Here is a 19994-nt window from a genome sequence, read left to right on the forward strand (position 1 = left end):
TTTTTTTTTTTTTTAATTCTTTTTCATATTCTTTTCCATCATGGGTTATTACAAGATATTGAATACAGTTAGTTCCCTGTGCTACAGATACAGTAGTATGTATCTGTTAATCCCAAACACCTAACATCCTCCCATCTCCCCCTTTGGTAACCATAAGTTTGTTTTCTATGTTTGTGGGTCTGTTTCATTTTCTATAAATTAATTAGTAATTGTTTAGTAAGCTTTACCTACACAGGTTTGTATGAGTTCTGAAAAGTGTTTGTTTATCACAGTCAGACCAAGTTAAAAGGTGTTGTCCACCATTAACATTTTCACAACGCTTATTCCTTTACAATCATGATTTTCATTGCTTCACAATCCAGATCCTATTATTTTGCAATGAACACCAAACCCTAGAGCCTTGGAGCTCTCATCGTGGGTCAAAACCAAGAGTCTGCTCCCATGACATGTGAAAGAAAGGGTCTCCGTGGACCACCCTGGAGAGATGAACATTTCACTGCTCTCTGAGCTTAGGATGTGGAGTCCGCCCACCTCTCAGGCCACTTTGAGCCTTGGCCAGACACAGTCTGGGGTGGGTAAGGGAAGGGCAAGCAGACAGTCTGCAGAAATTGGGGTTCCTTTGGTATGAGAAGGCAAATCTACCACGGGGCACCGGGAAGGTGGAGTTTGTTCAAGAGGACAGACTCTGAGGGATGGCTTTCCAGTTTGCACAGAGCACATGCAGAGCACGGGAGCCTGGGGCTGTCTCTTTCTGTCCTAATTTGTGTTTATGTCCTGTACAGACACAGGCTGAGGAGTATGTGCTGGTGGCCAGAAGACAGCTGGGAACCACTGGTAGTTTTGGGCATTAAAGATCTAACCCGCTGAAAATCCCAGGAAAGCCTGGAGATCTAGCTTGGTCTACGGAGTAGGAGATTGTGGAACTTTCTGTGGTGTAACCAAAAACTGCGCAATAGTTAATTTGAATTAAATTCCAGTAAATTTAACGCACCTCAATCTGTCTCCTTCCTTTGATTGTGTTCTCACCACAATTTAGAAGCGGGTTACTTACAATATGTATGCCACCAAGTAACCTTTCAGATTCTTACAAAATTGGAATTTATCTTTTGACCCTCACCTTTCTATTCTTTAATCTTTTTCTTTCTTAGAATTTCTTACTTCTTTATTCAGAGTTTCTCTTCTCCTTTTTTTAACCCCATTTGGGGTCGTAGTTTTCATCTAGCCATTGGCCCGTCGCTGCTCCGGTGTTTCCCAAGAGCAGGAACCCAGGAACTAAGAGGCAATGACTTAGCCCCAATGTTCCAAATATTAGCTGTGCGGCCCTGGGCCTTAGTTTCCCCGTCTTCAAAGTCAGAAGATTGAAAGCGTTAATTTAAAAGATCCTTTTTAGCTCCAGCAACCAAATTACTGAGTCAGTCCAAGAAAAAGTTTTTATTCCATTATATAGAATACATGAATAGAGCAAAGAATTAATTTATTAAAATATGTGCAAGATTATTAATAAAAAGCTAGTAGCACCGATGACTGACTGAATTTACTAGTTGTCAGATTAGGGTATTTTCTAAGTATCAAAATTTAAATTTAGCAACTAGTACCGATGAGATGAAGTGTCCAACTGGGATAGATTGTGGAGTGTGTGAAGAGTGAGTTTTGCTTATATACAAACTTTATATAGATTAAGAAATAATTACAAGCTCTAGAAATATTTGTTATGCACAACTAACTTGGTGGTCAGCCTACAAAGATCTAACTGAGCGAGGGCAGGGCTGGTGGACGTAGGGCATCAGTGCGGGTCTTCACACAGGCAATGGTCAATCTCCCCCCTGGAGAGTCGGGCCCACCTCCATCCCTGGCTCCTCAGAGAGGCATTACTTTTTCTTTTTCTCCTTTAATCCTTTCTTCTCCTTCTCTTTTCCTTTGTCCTTTTCATTTTCTTTGTTATCTCCTGTTAATGCCAAGGCTCGCTTTTTACCCATAGGGGTCTTGGCGTACCAGTCCTGAAATCGAACAGACATTCAGGAAAATATCAAAATGATGTGAATTCACTAGTATGTCCTTAAAAATAAAGAAAAGCTCACTGAACGGAAAGGGGCAAGCAGCCATTAAACGTTGGGCATTTAATGTATGTTCAATACAAATTCTTTCTACGTGGGTTTACCAACCTGTATTTCGATACAATTGGAAACTTCTATCTCAAGGAGTTAACAGTTAAGGAGGATCACTGGCCAGATCTAACCAACGACCCTTCCCAACTGAGTCACCTGACTTCCTGGGAAGCTTGCTCTATCCCGAAGGTGTGGGTTTTCTTGGTAATGTGAATGGCTCCCTATGGTTCAGACAAGGCCACCAGCAGCTGGACTGAGGGATACTGTTAAAAACATGGCAGAAATACTGGAGCCAAAATACTCCAAAGCACTTAATGATTGCAGCTGGCCCTGTGATGACATTTTTCTCAACTTTCACATTTATTTGAAATCTGAGAAACACTTTGGTTTACAAGCTCTGTGGTTATATTATTTCATTAAATGACTATGCTACAACTTACTTATCAATTCTCCCATTAACGGACATATAGGTCATTTCCAATATTTTGTTATTATGAACCGTGTTGAAATTCACAACTTTTATATCTCCTTATACACAAATGAGAAAACTTCTCTGGGGCATATACACAGAAATAGAATTCCTGGTTGTAGGTCATGAGCATCTTCAAGTTTATCTGATATTTCCAAACTGCAGTCTGAAGTGTGTGAGTAGGACACTATCTCAGTCTTTGTGTGTCTTAAAGTATCTTTATATTTTTTCCGATCTCTTGGATGTTAGTTTAGCTGGATACAAATTTTAGGTACACAGTTAGTTTTCCTCAGCACTTTGCAGATATACTCTCACTTTCTTCTGGTGTCTATTTTTGCCAAGGAGATGTCCGATCTCCCAATTGCTTCTTTGCAGGTAATCTTCTTTGCAGGTGTCTTAAGACTGGCTTGTTGCCTTGTTCTTAGGTTCACAATAATGCGTGTAGGTGTAGATTTGTTTCATGTGTTCTGCTGGTCATGTGGAGTTTGTTTTTAACCTAAGAAGTCACGTCTTTAATTAAGGAAAATTCTCAGCAAGTATTTCTTCAAATACTTGTTGCTCTGACATGTCTTCTCTTCTGCTAGAACTGCTATTAGTTGGGTGTCAGTGTCTTCAAAGGTCCTTACTTGCAGTTTATAGGTTTTATGTTTTAATTTTTCTATGTTGCCTTCTGGGGGGAGCTGTGAAAGAGCTGTGAAAAGAGTTCACACCTCTTTTATTTTTTGGCTTTTTATGTTAGTTACCTTATTTTTCATTTCAAAGCTTTCTTTTTGTGATTTTTTTCATAATTATCTGTTTTTATTCCACTTCTGCCTGTCTTTGTTTCAAAACTTTGTGTGCATGTCTAATGGAAGTTATGCCTTCCTTTATTTTCTTGAACATCTTAATCATATTAATCTAAATGTTTTTGTTTAAACTATTGTCTTTTAATCATTTTTGTGTGAAGGTTGTATGTAACACTAGATTTCCTAAAATGTTTTCGAATTTTGATTTTCAGATTTGTTTTGGTCTCTCTCTCTCTCTCTCATTATACCTACCTCCCTAGCAGTACTGCACTTGCTTCCACGTGGTTCTCAAAACCCACACCCAGAACCAGGACTTGTAGGTTGTTTAGAAGCTAATGCTCCTTGGTGATATTGGGATATCAAAGATCCAGTCATAGAAGCAGCAGATTTGTCATTTTATCTGTTACAACTCCTGATCTTTGTTTTCTATCATTTATTTCTCTCTATGCTATATGCCAGGCACCTGTTTGTCCCTGTGTTTGAGATTTATCTTTGTTTCTGGCACTTGACGATCTTCTCATTCTTCTTTTAGCATTGACTCACCTTTCAACATAAGGTGAGGTGGCCAAGTACTTAAGGTGATGGACTCCTAATTTACTGAGGCACAGTATGGAATATGGTCAATAAAATTGGCTTGGGAGTGAGATTTGAATTTTCGCTCTACTCCTTTTAAGCTGTGTGACCTGGAACAAGTCATTTTGCCTCTTGTGGTTTTTGTTTGTTTGTTTGCTTTGTTTTGGCTGCTGCAGCAAATTACCACATGGCTTAAAAAAACACTTATTATCTTATAGTTCTGTAGATCAGAAGTCCAAAATGGGTCTCATGGGGCTAAAATCAAGGTGTCTGCAGGCTGTGTTCCTTTCTGGAGTTCCAGGGGAGAATCTGTCCCCTTGTCTTTTGTAGTTTCCATAGGCCACCGGCTATCCTAGCCTGTGGCCCCATCTCTAGCTTCGAGCTAGCAGTGTTGTGCTACCTGGAGTCTCAATGATTCCTCACACTGCCATCTGTCTGGTTTCTCTTCTTGTGCCCTCTTCTAACTTTTATGATTACACTGGACTCATAAGGATAATTCAGGGTAATCTGTCTTAAGGTCAGCTGATTAGCAAAGTTATTCCATCTGAAACCTTAATTCCCCTTTGCCATGTAACCTAACATAGGCCCAGGTTCCAGGGACCCAGATGTAGACCTTTTTGGGGAGCCAATATTCTGCCTACTACACCTCATTATAATTCAGTTTCCCCATCTGCAAAATAGGGTAAATGGTGTGGTCTAACTGAGTTAATAGGGTGCCTGGCACATAAGTAGTCATAAGTATTAGCTAACACTATTAAAACTATTATGTCATTATCATTCAATATTTTCTCCATCATGTCCATTGTGCAGGTACATGTGTTTGGAGAATCTGCAAGACCCTAGTCTGACATGTTGTCAGAAGCGCAGCTGGGTGAAATTTCTCAGGGTGAAAATGATAGACCTGATTACCAGCAACTACAACCATGGAATCAAATTACGCGGCAGAGTGACAGTTTCATTCCTTCTATCCATCGGCTCAATCCATTTGCCACTAAACAAGTTAACTGAACATCTAGGTGGGACCATGCGCTGTGCCAAGTCCTGGAGATATGACAGGAAGCAGAAATGGATGTGGGGTCAACATAAACTCTGCAAGTCAGAAGGGAGTGGCAGGACATATTTAAAGTGATGAAAGGGAAAATCCTACAACCAAGATTACTCTACCCAGCAAGGATCTCATTCAGATTCGACGGAGAAATTAAAACCTTTACAGACAAGCAAAAGCTAAGAGAACTCAGCACCACCAAACCAGCTTTACAACAAATGCTAAAGAACTTCTCTAAGCGGGAAACACAAGAGAAGAAGACCTACAATAACAAACCTTAAACAATTAAGAAAATGGGAATAGGAACATACATATCGATAATTACCTTAAATGTAAATGGACTAAATGCTCCCACCAAAAGACACAGACAGGCTGAATGGATACAAAAACAAGACCCATACGTATGCTGTCAACAAGAGACCCACTTCAGACCTAGGGACACATACAGACTGAAAGTGAGGGGATAGAAAATGATACTCCATGCAAATGGAAATCAAAAGAAAGCTGGAGTGGCAATTCTCACATCAGACAAAACAGACTTTCAAATAAAGACTATTACAAGAGACAAAGAAGGACACTACATAATGATCAAGGGATCGATCCAAGGAGAAGATATAACAATTGTAAATATTTATGCACCCAACATAGTAGCACCTCAATACATAAGGCAAATGCTAACAGCCATAAAAGGGGAAATCGACAGTAACACAATCATAGTAGGGGACTTTAACACCCCACTTTGACCAATTGAAAGATCATCCAAAATGAAAATAAATAAGGAGACACAAGCTTTAAATGATACATTAAACAAGATGGACTTAATTGATATTTATAGGACATTCCATCCAAAAAGAACAGGATACACTTTCTTCTCAAGTGCTCATGCAACATTCTCCAGGACAGATCATATTTTGGGTCACAAATCAAGCCTTGGTAAATTTAAGAAAATTGAAGTCATATCAAGTATCTTTTCCCACCACAATGCTATGAGGCTAGACATCAATTACAGGAAAAAGTCTGTAAAAAATACAAACACATGGAGGCTAAACAATACACTACTAAATAAGCAAGAGACCACTGAAGAAATCAAAGAGGAAATCAAAAAATACCTAGAAACAAATGACAATGAAAACACGACGACCCAAAACCTATGGGATGCAGCAAAAGCAATTCTAAGAGGGAAGTCTATAGCAATACAATCCTACCTCAAGAAACAGAAAACATCTGAAATAAACATCCGAACCTTACCCCTAAAGTAATTAGAGAAAGAAGAACAAAAAACCCGCACAGTCAGCAGAAGGAAAGAAATCATAAAGATCAGATCAGAAATAAATGAAAAAGAAATGAAGGAAACGATAGCAAAGATCAATAAAACTAAAAGCTGGTTCTTTGAGAAGATAAACAAAATTGATAAACCATTAGCCAGACTCATCAAGAAAAAAGGGAGAAGACTCAAATCAATAGAATCAGAAATGGAGAAGGAGAAGGAACAACTGACACTGCAGAAACGCAAAGGATCATGAGAGATCACTACAAGCAACTCTATGCCAATAAGATGGACAACCTGGAAGAAATGGACAAATTCTTAGAAAAGCACAACCTTCCAAGACTGAACCAGAAAGAAATAGAAAATATAAACAGACCAATCACAAGCACTGAAATTGAGACTGTGATTAAAAATCTTCCAACAAACAAAAGCCCAGGACCAGACGGCTTCACAGGCGAATTCTATCAAACATTTAGAGAAGAGCTAACACCCATCCTCCTCAAACTCTTCCAAAATATAGCGGGGGAGGAACACTCCCAAACTCATTCGACGAGGCCACCATCACCCTGATACCAAAACCAGACAAGGATGTCACAAAGAAAGAAAACGACAGGCCAATAACACTGATGAACATAGATGCAAAAATCCTCAACAAAATACTAGCAAACAGAATCCAACAGCACATTAAAAGGATCACACACCATGATCAAGTGGGGTTTATCCCAGAAATGCAAAGATTCTTTAATATATGCAAATCAATCAATGTGATAAACCATATTAAGAGACTGAAGGAGAAAAACCATATGATCATCTCAACAGATGCAGAAAAAGCTTTCGACAAAATTCAACACCCATTTATAATAAAAACCCTCCAGAAAGTAGGCACAGAGGGAACTTACCTCAACATAATAAAGGCCATATATGACAAACCCACAGCCAACGTCGTTCTCAATGGTGAAAAATTGAAACCATTTCCTCGAAGATCAGGAACAAGACAAGGTTGTCCACTCACACGACTCTTATTCAACATAGTTTTGGAAGTTTTTAGCCACAGCAATCAGAGAAGAAAATTAAATAAAAGGAATCCAAATCCGAAAAGAAGAAGTAAAGCTGTCACTGTTTGCAGATGACATGATACTATACTTAGAGAATCCTAAAGATGCTATCAGAAAACTACTAGAGCTAATCAATGAATTTGTTAGAGTAGCAGGATATAAAATTAATCCACAGAAATCTCTTGCATTCTTATACACTAATGATGAAAAATCTGAAAGAGAAATTAAGGAAACACTCCCATTTACCACTGCAAGATAAAGAATAAAATACCTAGGAATAAATCTATCTAGAATAAATAAATCTAAGGAGACAAAAGACCTGTATGCAGAAAACTATAACACATGGAGAGATATAACATGTTCTTGGATTGGAAGAATCAACATTGTGAAAATGACTGTACTACCCAAAGCAACCTACAGATTCAGTGCAATCCCTATCAAAATACCAATGGCAGTTTTCACAGAACTAGAACAAAAAATCTCACAATTTGTATGGAAACACAAAAGACCCTGAATAGCCAAAGCAATCTTGAGAAAGAAAAATGGAGCTGGAGGAATCAGGCTCCCTGACTTCAGACTATACTGCAAAGCTACAGTAATCAAGACAGTATGGTACTGGCACAAAAACAGAAATATAGATCACTGGAACAGGATAGAAAGCCCAGAGATAAACCCATGCATGTATGGTCACCTTATTTTTGATAAAGGAGGCAAGAGGCAAGAATATACAATAGAGAAAAGACACCCTTTCAATAAATGGTTCTGGGAAAAACAGACAGCTACATGTAAAAGAATGAAATTAGAACACTCCCTAACACCATACACAAAAATAAACTCAAAGTGGATGAAAAACCTAAATGTAAGGCCAGACACTATAAAATCCTTAGAGGAAAACAGTGGCAGAACACTCTATGACATAAATCACAGCAAGATCCTTTCTGACCCACCTCCTAGAGAAATGGAAATAAAACCAAAAATAAACAAATGGGACCTAATGAAACTACTTGTGCAGATCAAGATTAAGATCAACTACTTGTGCAACCCTTGTGCAGATCATTATTTTGGGGATCAGTATTGAGACTATTTTCAATAGGCAGTTTTGCATCAGCAGCAAAGCAGAGGGGAAACAGTTTCTATAGTTGGTGGAAAAGTGACACGTCATAGAGGGAATTTTCCTAATCCCAAGCAGGCTTTCAGAGACAAGAGGCTTGAACGGGAATTACAACTCTCTTTCCGGTGACTGCATGGCTAAGATGGTGGTGGATATAATTGCATGGATACAGTTTTCCTCCCTTTTTTTCCCAGTTGGCTAAGAAAACTACCTTTAGGTTCAGAAAGAGAACACAACTGTACTCATTCTTATTCAAAGGATTTGCAGGGGCTGCCTGCTGGCCTGGGCCTTGGGGACGAAGGCTCTAAAACTGATTGTACCTGGAAAAGGCACCTCACTCTTGGCTAGCTCTTTTCCTCCCATATCGAGGGATATGAAGAGTTAATTCTCAAAGCTTCCTCCAGATCTAAAAAGTTCTGTGAACATATCAGAGTGTGTTCAAAAATACGAAAACTAGGGCTTCCCTGGTGGCGCAGTGGTTGAGAGTCCGCCTGCCGATGCATGGGACACGGGTTCGTGCCCCGGTCCAGGAAGATCCCACATGCCGCGGAGCGGCTGGGCCCGTGAGCCATGGCCGTTGAGTCTGCACGTCCGGAGCCTGTGCTCCGCAACGGGAGAGGCCACAACAGTGAGAGGCCCGTGTACTGCAAAAAAAAAAAAAAAAAAAATGCGAAAACTAAATGTTGGTGAATTTTCTTGTGATTTCCTATCACAAGTGTACTGGAAGATGACGTGTACCAGGGTAAATATGGAGCGAAAGCAGCGTTGGCTGGAAGCACACTGTTTAGGGACTGGTTTTTTCCATGCAAAACTTGTTCCATTATGTGAATTATGAAGTAAAAACCAGTGAGAACCAAGAGAGGGGTGTGTGTGTGTGTGTGTGTGTGTGCGCGCGCGCGCGCAAATCCAATGGTTTTGAAGCTGCTACTCAATTCTGCAATTTGGCTGCTCATTTATAAGGTCATGGATCACAATTTTCCTAAAATTTGGAAGACATGTGCTTTACTGCTAAGGCCAGAAAAATACTGTGGCCCCCAAATTTCGAGTTTCTAAATTTTACTGGGTATGGTAGAGTCCAAATGCATGAAACCCAGGGGACTGGAGGGAGGAGGTGACGTGACAAGTGTTTGCTGCTAGGACCTGGCCAGGTAGGCGTGGCGTTTACCTTAAAGCTCTCTTCTTCCTCTTGGTAGACGGGACTCATGCTGGTGAGAGACGCGATGAACTCGAGGGCGGTGAGCGGCTTGTGAGATTGCTGCCGGATTCTGCGCTCTGTGAGCACCTCCTTCACCACTTGGACGATGTGGCCCTGGGTGAAGCCGTCGGTGATCTGTGCCAGGCAACTGACACTCAAGGCACCAGTGATGACTCCGCCGTGGCGCTGAATGATTTCTTTCCACAAAACTGTTGTATCCAAAATGATGGAAAAGACAGAGAACAGGAGTCACCACAGAGAAAGCAGCATTAACCCAGTTCCCAGGACAAAGCTGTGGCTCACCAAGAAAGGAGAGCACAGGAGGTCTGCTCCAATTTGTAATTCAAAGGAGCAGGAAGCCACATAACCAAATGCTCTGCCTCGAGGGATTTTCAAGCATAAGGGGTGCACATCGATGGCCCTGAGGTCTGCAGACTACAAGCCCCTTGAATTGACAAGGAAAAATTAAACTAGGGTCAGTATAGTTTTAGGGTGGTACCTTCAAAGATGTTCAAAATTGGAAATTTACGTGGGTGTCTATGGCATTTGGCTAAGTAGGAGTCTGACTTGTTTGAGCTATAAAGTTCATTTCTTACATGATTTTTATGTGTGGAATTGGAACGCAGAGTCCAATTTCTATCAGTCATGGCAGGGCTTGGTTCCCGTTGGGTGTAAGGCACTGTCCCATACGTCCTATTAGAGCAACTGGACCCTTTATTCTCTGCCCCCAACAATGGAAAAACATGCACAGATGAACAGATCTACCAGATGGGAGTCCTGTTGCTGTGTGGGTCAGTGGGACCTGGGGTAACCGGGAGATTTCACTTAGAACACAGGGATGCTGTGAAGATGGATTATGAAATTATCCCTCATGTTTATTTAACCTTAGAGATAGGAGGGGCTCCCATACAACATTTGAGACGAGATTACACTTTGAGAACTATGTCTATTCTGTCAAGAGAGGCTCCAGGGAAATAAATGAGACTTGCTGTGGTGTGTTTAGTTCTATCCAGACCCAGGATAGAAGGATGCAGGCCTTCCGTATCAGAACCAGCCGCGGTACTGAGAAGATTTGGCCAGATGTCTCTAGAGCATTTTGACCTTCTTTGAGGAATATTTGAAACCGTTTTTAAACAATTGAAGATTACTGCATGATCTGAGCACTGTCAGGTGTGTGACATGACTGCAGCATCCAACTACATTGATCCAAAAATACCTGATGAGATGAAAAGGTCCAATGACTGTCAAGGGATAGAATGACTTGGAACGTAACTAGGACCCACATCAGAGTCTGGCTTTTGGGACCACGAGTTATTCCAACAATGCGCCTCCACTGTCCTCTTTGGTGGGGGATCCCTGGCCCCAAGTGAGCTGAGTTGCTGGGAAGGGGTGCATGTTATCATGGGGCCTGTGGTGTCTTCCAACGGTGGAAGGTTAGCCATCAAGGAATGAAAGCTGCAGTGAGACCAGCAAGGGCCACGGGGGCCTCCAAATTTGCCTAAAGCAACATCTCCCTCCTGCGTCTACACTGCTAAATCCTTGGTGGGTTTATTTGAACCTGAACCCATATAAGGTAAAAGTGGGAGTAGAGAGATTTACTTCTCAAGCTGCTATGAGAAATAAGGACAAGAATGTGTACAAATCACTTGGAAGAAACTGTTCTGGCACATGGTGGACACTTTCTCTTCTGTAGCTTGATTACTTTTATTTCTGTAATTTTATTACTATCAAGTCATTCCACTTTGTACCAAAGTTTCCTAATGCTCAGTAAAACATGTTATAAAAGCTAACACAAAATAAACTACAGAGTATTTCTAAGCATATCTGTGTAAAAGACAGATTGGAACAGGGGAGGATTACGCTTATCTAAATACAACGGCTGTAGAGTTAGACATCAGGAGACACAACCCGTGGTAAAAACACACAGCAACAACAACAACCAGATGACACCATCCCTTGGGATCTCGTCTGTCTCCTGTCCTCATTCATAACATCTAGAAGCCATGCAAACAGGTCTGAGTGGTGACTCTGGGTGCTGAGAAGGGAACACGTTTTATGGGACAGTCACTGGTGAGAACCCCTAAACCTGAGGACCTGGTAGATACCCCAGGCTGGGGACCCAGAGCAGCTTCAGACATGGGCACCCGTGGGTGAAATTCCTACCTGCAGCGTGGAGGGGACAAACAGTGAGGGCCAAGGGCTTCCCAGCGACAAACATCAGCTCTCCCGTGCCCCCCTGTTAAGCTATGAAAGTCACAGCCTCCCTGTATTTTAACACAAAAATCCCTGCAAGTAAAGATTCAGTAATAGTGATGCAGATGTCGCGATTAACAGATACACACTACTATATATAAAGCAGATAACCAACAAGGACTTACTGTATAGCACAGGGACCTCTACTCAGTATTTTGTGATAACATATAAGGGAAAAGAATCTGGAAAAGAATATACATATATACGTACAACTGAATCACTGTGCTGTATACCTGCAACTAACACGATATTGTAGGTCAACTATACTCCAATAAAAATACAGTGATGCAAAAAACGACAGTTACTCTGGTCTAGCGTGGACATGTAAACACCCTATTGACAAAGAACATGTATGATATTCGTGTAAAGTCTTGGTCAGCTTCGTCAAAATACCTAAAACATTGATGACTTCCCCAAGCTCATCATTTTTTAATGGTGGTGCAGTCACAGCTGCCGTGGGACTTGCCCACTTGCCCCCAGCCATCTCCAGATCCAGAGAAGGGGAGAGAGAATCAGGCTTGACTTCCTTCTCATGTTTGACTGGAGCCACGAGCAGGCTGCCAAGCCTTCGGTCCAGCGGGGTTAGGGGTGGTGGTGGTGGGCACAAAAGCACAACAGGCTTGGGGACTGGCAATGGGCGTGGCCGTGAGGACCAGAGGCCAGGGCTACCAAACGGTTCAAGGCAGCTGAGGGGCTCTCTGGACCTGCGGCCGTGTTTTACCTTCCTTTGTCGGATGTAGAGGGCTCTTCAGTTCTTCAGACTAATCTACATCCCCTTCCCCTTCTTTAGGCTGAAAGGAATCTGGTCTCTGGGGCCCCTTCTCTGCTTTAGGCGTTCCCAATTGATTCTATCCTGGCTAGTGCTTGAGATGACATAGTCTCTTAAAATTCATTTTTATTTGGGATTTTGCAAAAGCACAAGAGGGTGAATAACGTGATTTGGATGAGCTTCTGGCCTCCGTAGTCTAGGATTCCAGAAAAATCGGAGGGCATGGGCTGATAAAAAGAAACGAAATGGAGTTATTTGTAGTGAGGTGGATGGACCTAGAGTCTGTCATACAGAGTGAAGTAAGTCAGAGAGAGAAAAACAAATACCGTATGCTAACACATATATATGGAATCTAAAAAAAAAAAGATTCTGAAGAACCTAGGGGCAGGACAGGAATAAAGACATAGACCTACTAGAGAATGGACTTGAGGACATGGGGAGGGGGCAGGGTAAGCTGGGGCGAAGTGAGAGAGCGGCATGGACATATATACACTACCAACTGTAAAATAGACAGCTAGTGGGAAGCAGCCGCATAGCACAGGGAGATCAGCTCGGTGCTTTGTGCCCACCTAGAGGGGTGGGATAGTGGGAGACGCAAGAGGGAGGAGATATGGGAATGTATGTATATGTACAGCTGAGTCACTTTGTTATAAAGCAGAAACTAACACAGCATTGTAAAGCAGTTATACCCCAATAAAGATGTTAAAAAAAAAAAAAAGAAAGACATGGGCTGGACCCCTCCGAGCAGACACAGGGTCTAAGGTGGGGGGCCTCTGATGAATCGGGTTATTAGCGGAACAGACCCTGGGGAAGAGAGACAGGAGGAGGCATGAGGAACGTGGAGAGAAGGAAGCCCAAAGGGATTTCTGGGGACTAGACATGGCATTAATCAACCTGGGGGTGGATTTTCTTTGCAGAGACATTTTGAAGGAAACCGCTTGATTTGGGGAAAGGAGGTAGATATTGAATTATATTTGGTAAACCTTAAGGACCGTGTTTCCTCTGGCTGATCTACCCTTCTCTTCTCAGCCCTGTCACTCCCCCACACCGCCTGGAGAATCTGAGAAGTTGGATCGTGAGTGTTCCATGCACCTTTGGCCCTCTGCTGCCAGCAGATAGATGGACAAGCAAGGGCCCAAGTTATGGATTTGCAGCCCAGGCTTTACAGGATGCAAGAGACCGTTTTTTTTTTTTTTTTTTTTTTTTGTGTCCCGGGCGCGCTGTGATGGCAACTCTCAAAATGCAATCCAGCGGCTGGGAGCCCCTTTTTTCAGGCAGTGCTTTTTTTTTTTTTTTTTTTTTGTGGTACGCGGGCCTCTCACTGCTGCGGCCTCCCCCTTTGCGGAGCACAGGCTCCGGACGCGCAGGCTCAGCGGCCATGGCTCACGGGCCCAGCCGCTCCGCGGTACGTGGGATCTTCCCGGACCGGGGCACGAACCCGCGTCCCCTGCATCAGCAGGTGGACTCTCAACCTCTGCGCCACCAGGGAAGCCCAAGAGACTGTTTTAGATCATTGCAAAGACAGGAATAGCCTTTCTTTAAGATAGATGGCCCAGCCACCGTGGCTATGGTAACTTCAAGGTCACTGGAGGAAACGCTGGGCAGCATTTATGATGTTGGCGAGAATGGCAGCCTGAACAAATCACCCACCGAGAAAGAAATATGTGAGACACACGTGACTGAGTGGACAGAGCCCTGGGCCCAAGATGACCACGGCTACAGGTTTATCATCCGCCCACAGGTGAAGGGATGCTTCCTCCTACCTCTCCCACGATGCTGCCGTGAGGGGATTCAAGTTGGAACCTGTCTTGTGATCTGAGTCCCTAGAGAGGCCTGGCACTTTATCAAAAGAACACAACTGTCCTTGTTATACATCAATAGCTTCATTTCGAAAGGGCCTATGGTTTTGTCAAACAGTCGAAACTGTTCAAAGTCAAGAATAATGTTCTAGCCCCTGAAAATTAATAATACTCTACCTTATTCCATTAAGATACCTTAAAAAATATATATACAATACAGAGAGAGACAGAGAGACAGAGAGACAGAGAGACACAGAGAATCTAACCAAGGGGCATGAGAGTGGGAAAGCTCTGATGAAACCAGGAGTGTGGAATCCTCTGTAGTGGGCAGAGGACACTGGTGCTCACCCATCTCTGTGTCGACTCCTTCCTTGGCTGAGCTACACATCCCTGCCCCCTTGAACCTTGGTGGGGCCTCGTGAGTCATTCTGGCCAATGTGGCTAGAAGAACTGTTGGCCCCTCCTCAGTCTGGTCCCTACATCTCCTTAGAGATCATTTATACTATCTTCCTTTCTTTTCCTTTGATGCTGGCTGGTTGCAAAGGATCCAGTGGAGGGCTTGTAGGCCCCAGAAGATGGAGAAGTCCCTCCATGGGATGGGTGGAGAAATAACTGGGCCCAAAGTCTTCCTGTGCTTTGCATATAACATTGTGATTATGATCACACTTTATCAAGACAGAAACGAATGCATATTGCAAACGGAGTGGCTAAGAAGCTAAGAGTTTATAATGTATGGGGAGTAAAGGGTTGTTCTTCTAGCAAATCACACTGACCAGGAACTTAAGATCAACCGGAAAGGACCATATATCCTCTCTGTTTTGGTGGTGCTATTGTGACTAATGAAGGATGAATAGAAACCAAGTCTGACCTAAGAGTTTTTATTATTATCAGCAATGCACCATGGTTACCACGTCATCGCTACCGCCATCTCCTCTACCATGACCGCCACCATGACCACCGCCATCTCCATCACCCCCAGGCTGTGGTCACCATCACCGCCATTTCCAACAGCACCATCATCATCTCTAAACCAAATCTACCACCACCACCACTACCATGGGTGGCCAAGACGACCCCTCAATGAGTCACACCTTTGGTATTTACATGCTGTGTAGTCCACTGTCCTTGAACTTGGGCTGGCCTGTGACTTTCTCTTGACCAGTAGAGTGTGGTGAAAGTGACTCTGAGTGACTGCTGCAGCTGGGTCACAAGGATCCTTCCAGCTTTTGCCTGAACCTCTTGAAACGTTTCCCCTTAGGATGTTCCCCCTGGGGACCTAGCTGTCGCGCTGTGGAAGGTCACGGGGAGAGGCCGGGTAGAGGAGGTCTGATCACCAGCCCCAGCCGAGCTCCCAGCTGACAGCCAGCAACAGCACAGGCATGGAGGGAATGGTCTTGGATGTCCAGCCCTGTCCAGTCTTCAGATGACTGGAGTCCCAGCCGCCATTTACTGCGCCATCATGAAACACCTTGGGGAGAACTCCCCCACTGAGCCCAGTGGGCCCTCAGAATCATGAGAGGCGTACTTTGTGGTTTCAAGCCACTGGGGAGGTCTGTCACGCAGCAATCTATAATGGAAACCACCACCGGCACCACTGCCGGCTCCCTGGGCCATTTACCAACCTGCCATTTAAATATTCCTCCTCCACGCCCACCATCACTGCCTTCTCCCCCTCCGCCCGTCCTCTCCGGGAGCTGAGATGGCGCTGGGCATTCTAGCCATCTCATATAAGGGTCACCACAGCCCTGGGAACTGAACAGTTCTCCTACTTTAGAGTTGAGAAAATGGAGGCTCAGAATGTCAGCCTACTTCTCAAGGTCATCAGCTATTTGGCGGGACAGCCAGGATCAGAACCAGGGCTCGTCAGAACCCACGTGCCACGGCTCTTCCCAATTTCACTGCACTGCCTCCCAGGGTCACTTTTTTGTATTGTTCCCATTTAAAAATAGGTTTCAAAAGAAGTGATTTTGAATCTGTCTATCCAAGGGAAAAAATGGAAAAAAAGTAAGCTCTTGTTGTATTTAGTGTTTAAGTAAATCAACATTCTCTTGGACTAGTATTTTGAGCCTGGAAAAAAAAATCGACCAGGTGAAAAGAAATGCTGTTGCAGGGGAAAGACATCACCACCACGGGGACAAGCTGAGTGACCCTAAATCTACCTGTCAAAAGAAAAATTCTCACCCACAGGGGCTTTTGTCTCCTTCAGGGCTCAAAATAATAATCCCTGTCCTGTTTCCTTTTGTCTTGGGTAAAAAGAATTACATTAACAACAGAACAGAGATCTGTTGCTCTTGGGACCTGGTGTTTATGTTTATGGCTTGGAGTTCGGCTGACGTCCTGGGGCACTGGGACTTACATCACCTTCTGACGGTCACTGGGTGACGAAGGCCACCCTCCTGGCTCAAGCCCACATGCCTGCAAGCCCACACCGGACGGCCCAGCTTCGGTTACTGCATACTGGAAGGGGTGAGGGGTACTTGCCATATCTGGAAGCATAGTCTGGTCTGGGAACCAGAATAATTTTTTGATAAACTTTGCACAAAGGTTGAAGTTCAGCATCAAAAGGTCGCTGTGTTGTCCCCACAATCAGAATCCTGTCATCTGGTTTCAGGAGCTTCAGGATTTTGGGAAGCTGTTTTTTCAGGCGCTTAGGTTCCATCTGGGAGGAAGAGAGAGGGGAAAAAAATAAGCCCACACATAGAAAAAAAGAATTAAGAACAAAAGAAAATATAGCCTTGGATGCACTGTGGCATACATTTGTTAAAAAGTGATGCCCAAACACACTTTCTTAGAGTTTGTTCTGGGTCAGGTCTCGGGACGTGGTTCCTCGTTTGCATGGTCTGAATTGCTGGCACTTCCTTTCCTTAAATCTGGTGTTCAGATTTGGAAAGGGGGAAGGAAGGAAGCACCTGACCGAATGTTCTAGCATCTTAACCCTAAGAATGGAAAACAGGGCAGATTTCCAAGTGGAAGGAAACTGGCTGGGATTGAGAATTGGTTTCCAGTGTGTCCCTCGGAGCTGTTTTGAAGGTGAACTCAAGATTTCCTTTGCTGACGGCTGTGACAACGAGGACCAAGGTCTTGGATCTCAGATCTGAAAACAGCTGGTTACGTAAGAGTGTGAAACTTCTCTCTGAAGCAATTTGGGTGTAGTTTGAACCTGTATTATTTCAGTGTAATCTCAGCACTAATGAGGGACAGGAGTAAGACTTGAGGCACCTGAGGGAGGATAACTTCTGGCCTCTGGGCGGGGTGGGGGGCATGTCAGATTTGGCCACGTTGCCATGGCAACGCATGGGCTTTAAATCAACCGCAACTAGTGCAGCAAGAGAAAAGGAAGTGGCTAGGGGTGATGGGGGGGCCTCCACAGAGACACCCAAGAACAATCTGGGCCTTTTTTGCTCCCATTTGGCTCAGGGGCAATTGAGCCAGAGAGTTAAAGATCCCACCTATCCTGGGGCTTTCCTGGAACCGCCCCAGCACATGTGAGCTACTCTATAGAGATGAGGTCGCCTGTTGCTTGGTGGCCCTGTGTGTCCTGCACACCTGGCCGGAAGCCAGCCCCGCACGTCTGCCTGTAGGAAGGGGCTGGTAACATTTAGGGAAGGGAGTGGGCGTGGGATAAATTCCACGCTCGAGAATAAACGCGAATGGCAGGAAACTGGAGGCACGGGGGTGACAGAGCTGTGCACGGCTGCAGGGCCTTCGGGACAAGGACACTCGTGTGCTGGGGAATCTGTTCCCTGGGAGGCCCTTTGCCTGCCCCGTGGAATTGGGAGTCAGACCTGGAACGGCAGCCTGCTGGGCAGAGGGAGGGAGGGTGGTGTTAGGAGTGTGGTCCGCGGGGCGGGTGTGAGCTGGGTGGGTGATGCCGGCGAGGGAAGGGGGAGGGAAGGGGCTGTGGCCATGCAGGGGGCCCAGTGTTGGGCCCCTTCTTCCTTTTGTTTGACCAACAGAAAGGCCCAGTTCCATGTCTGGACTGACGGGGTGCGGGGAAAATACTGGATAAGAAAGAGCGAGACGCCGGGCCGAGGGGCCGTTCGGAGGAAAGCCCAGTGGGAAGTTGCAGAAACTTTTGGCTCCAATGAGGCAAGAGGTTGGGGGCTTGCCTTGACCCTCCAGGGCAGCGCAGCTTGTTTCTTCCCGGCCTGTCAGCCTCGCTCATTACTTCTTACGCCCAGGCTGCTTCCATAGTACTGGTATCATCTACTGTGTGCTTCCTGTGTTCCAGGGGTCTCGCTCGGTGCCTGACATGAACCTTCTCACCTTATCGTCGCAGCCACCCCAGGAGAGGGACCCGTTCTCACCCTCACTCCGGAGATGCTGGCCTGTGGCACAAGGAGGCCAAGGGACGTCCGAGACCCAGAGTTCATGAGCCGGTCCCCAGCTGCCAGCACGGAGTTAGTGACTCCACAGCCTTGCTCCTGCCCCTGTTCTGGGGACCCTGCCTTTCAGAGGGGATGTGCTGGGGGCCTTGCTTGCCCCACCCCCAATTCCCTTCCTGTTTAGGGGCCTATAGCGATTGAGGGCTGCAAAGGAGACTTAAAATATCTATTATTATTATATTATGTTATCTATTATTATGTTTATATCATTATTATGGTATAGATCAACTTTATTGAGATGTAACTCACATACCATAAAATTCACCTATTTAAAACGTATGATTCACCAATAAAATTAAAATATTAAAAAATAAAATGTATGATTCAGTGGTTTTTAGTATATTCACAGAGTTGTGCAACCATCACCACAATTAATTTTAGAACGTTTTCATGTTCGTTGACCCCAAAAGACCCCACCCATTAGCAGTCACTGCCCATTTTCCCCCAACCTTCTGCAATCCTAGGCAATCACTAATCCACTTTCTGTCTCTACAGATTTGTATATTCTGGACATTTCATAAAGAGAATCATGCAATATGTGTCTGTATGTGTGTGTGTGGCTTCTTTCATTTAGGGTAACATTTCCGAGATTCACCCACGTTGTGGCGTGTCTTAGTACACTTCACTTTAATTGCTGAATGGTACCCATTGTACGGTTACGCCACATTTTACTTATCTACTCATCAGTTGATGGACATTTGTTTTTCTTACGCTTTTTGGCTGTTGTAAATAACGTTGCTATGGACATTTGTGTATAAGATTTGTATGGACTAATGTTTTCATATCTCTTGGGTATGTACAGAGGAATTGAATTGCTAGGTCTTATGGTTACTCTATGTTTAACCTTTTAAAGAAATGCCAGACTATTTTCTAAAGTGTCTGCACCATTTTACAATCCTAGCAGAGAGCAGATTTCAGCTTCTCTGGACCCTTACCAACACTTGTTACTGTTTTTCTTATTTTTTCCTTTTATTTAGCCAACCTGCTGGGTGTCAAGTGGTATCGGATTGTGGTTTTGACTTTTACTTCCCTGGAGGCTAAAGATGTTAGCATCTTTACGCGCTTAATGGCCATGCGTACACCTTCTTTGGAAAGACGTGTATTCAGATCCTTTGCCCATTTTTAAAATTGGGTTATTTGTCTTTTTTTTTTTTTTTTTTTTTTTTTTTTTTTTTGCGGTACG

The 19994-nt window shown here is 43.9% G+C and overlaps 1 protein-coding gene across 1 annotated transcript in view; it reads right to left on the bottom strand.

Moving 5' to 3' along the window:
• Positions 1–1850: 1850 nt before the first annotated feature.
• The window catches only part of DRC11 (dynein regulatory complex subunit 11), a gene marked incomplete at its 5' end in the record, with an annotated part of 55492 nt that continues 37348 nt past the window's right edge, over positions 1851–19994 (bottom strand). The window contains 3 exons of the mRNA XM_007463916.1: positions 1851–1997; positions 9576–9814; positions 16908–17085. Of these exons, the coding sequence (XP_007463978.1) occupies positions 1869–1997; positions 9576–9814; positions 16908–17085 (546 nt within the window). The remainder of the gene's footprint in view (positions 1998–9575; positions 9815–16907; positions 17086–19994) is intronic.

Source organism: Lipotes vexillifer, unplaced genomic scaffold, assembly GCF_000442215.2.
Source record: "Lipotes vexillifer unplaced genomic scaffold, Lipotes_vexillifer_v1.1 scaffold1215, whole genome shotgun sequence".
Lineage (NCBI taxonomy): Eukaryota > Metazoa > Chordata > Mammalia > Artiodactyla > Lipotidae > Lipotes > Lipotes vexillifer.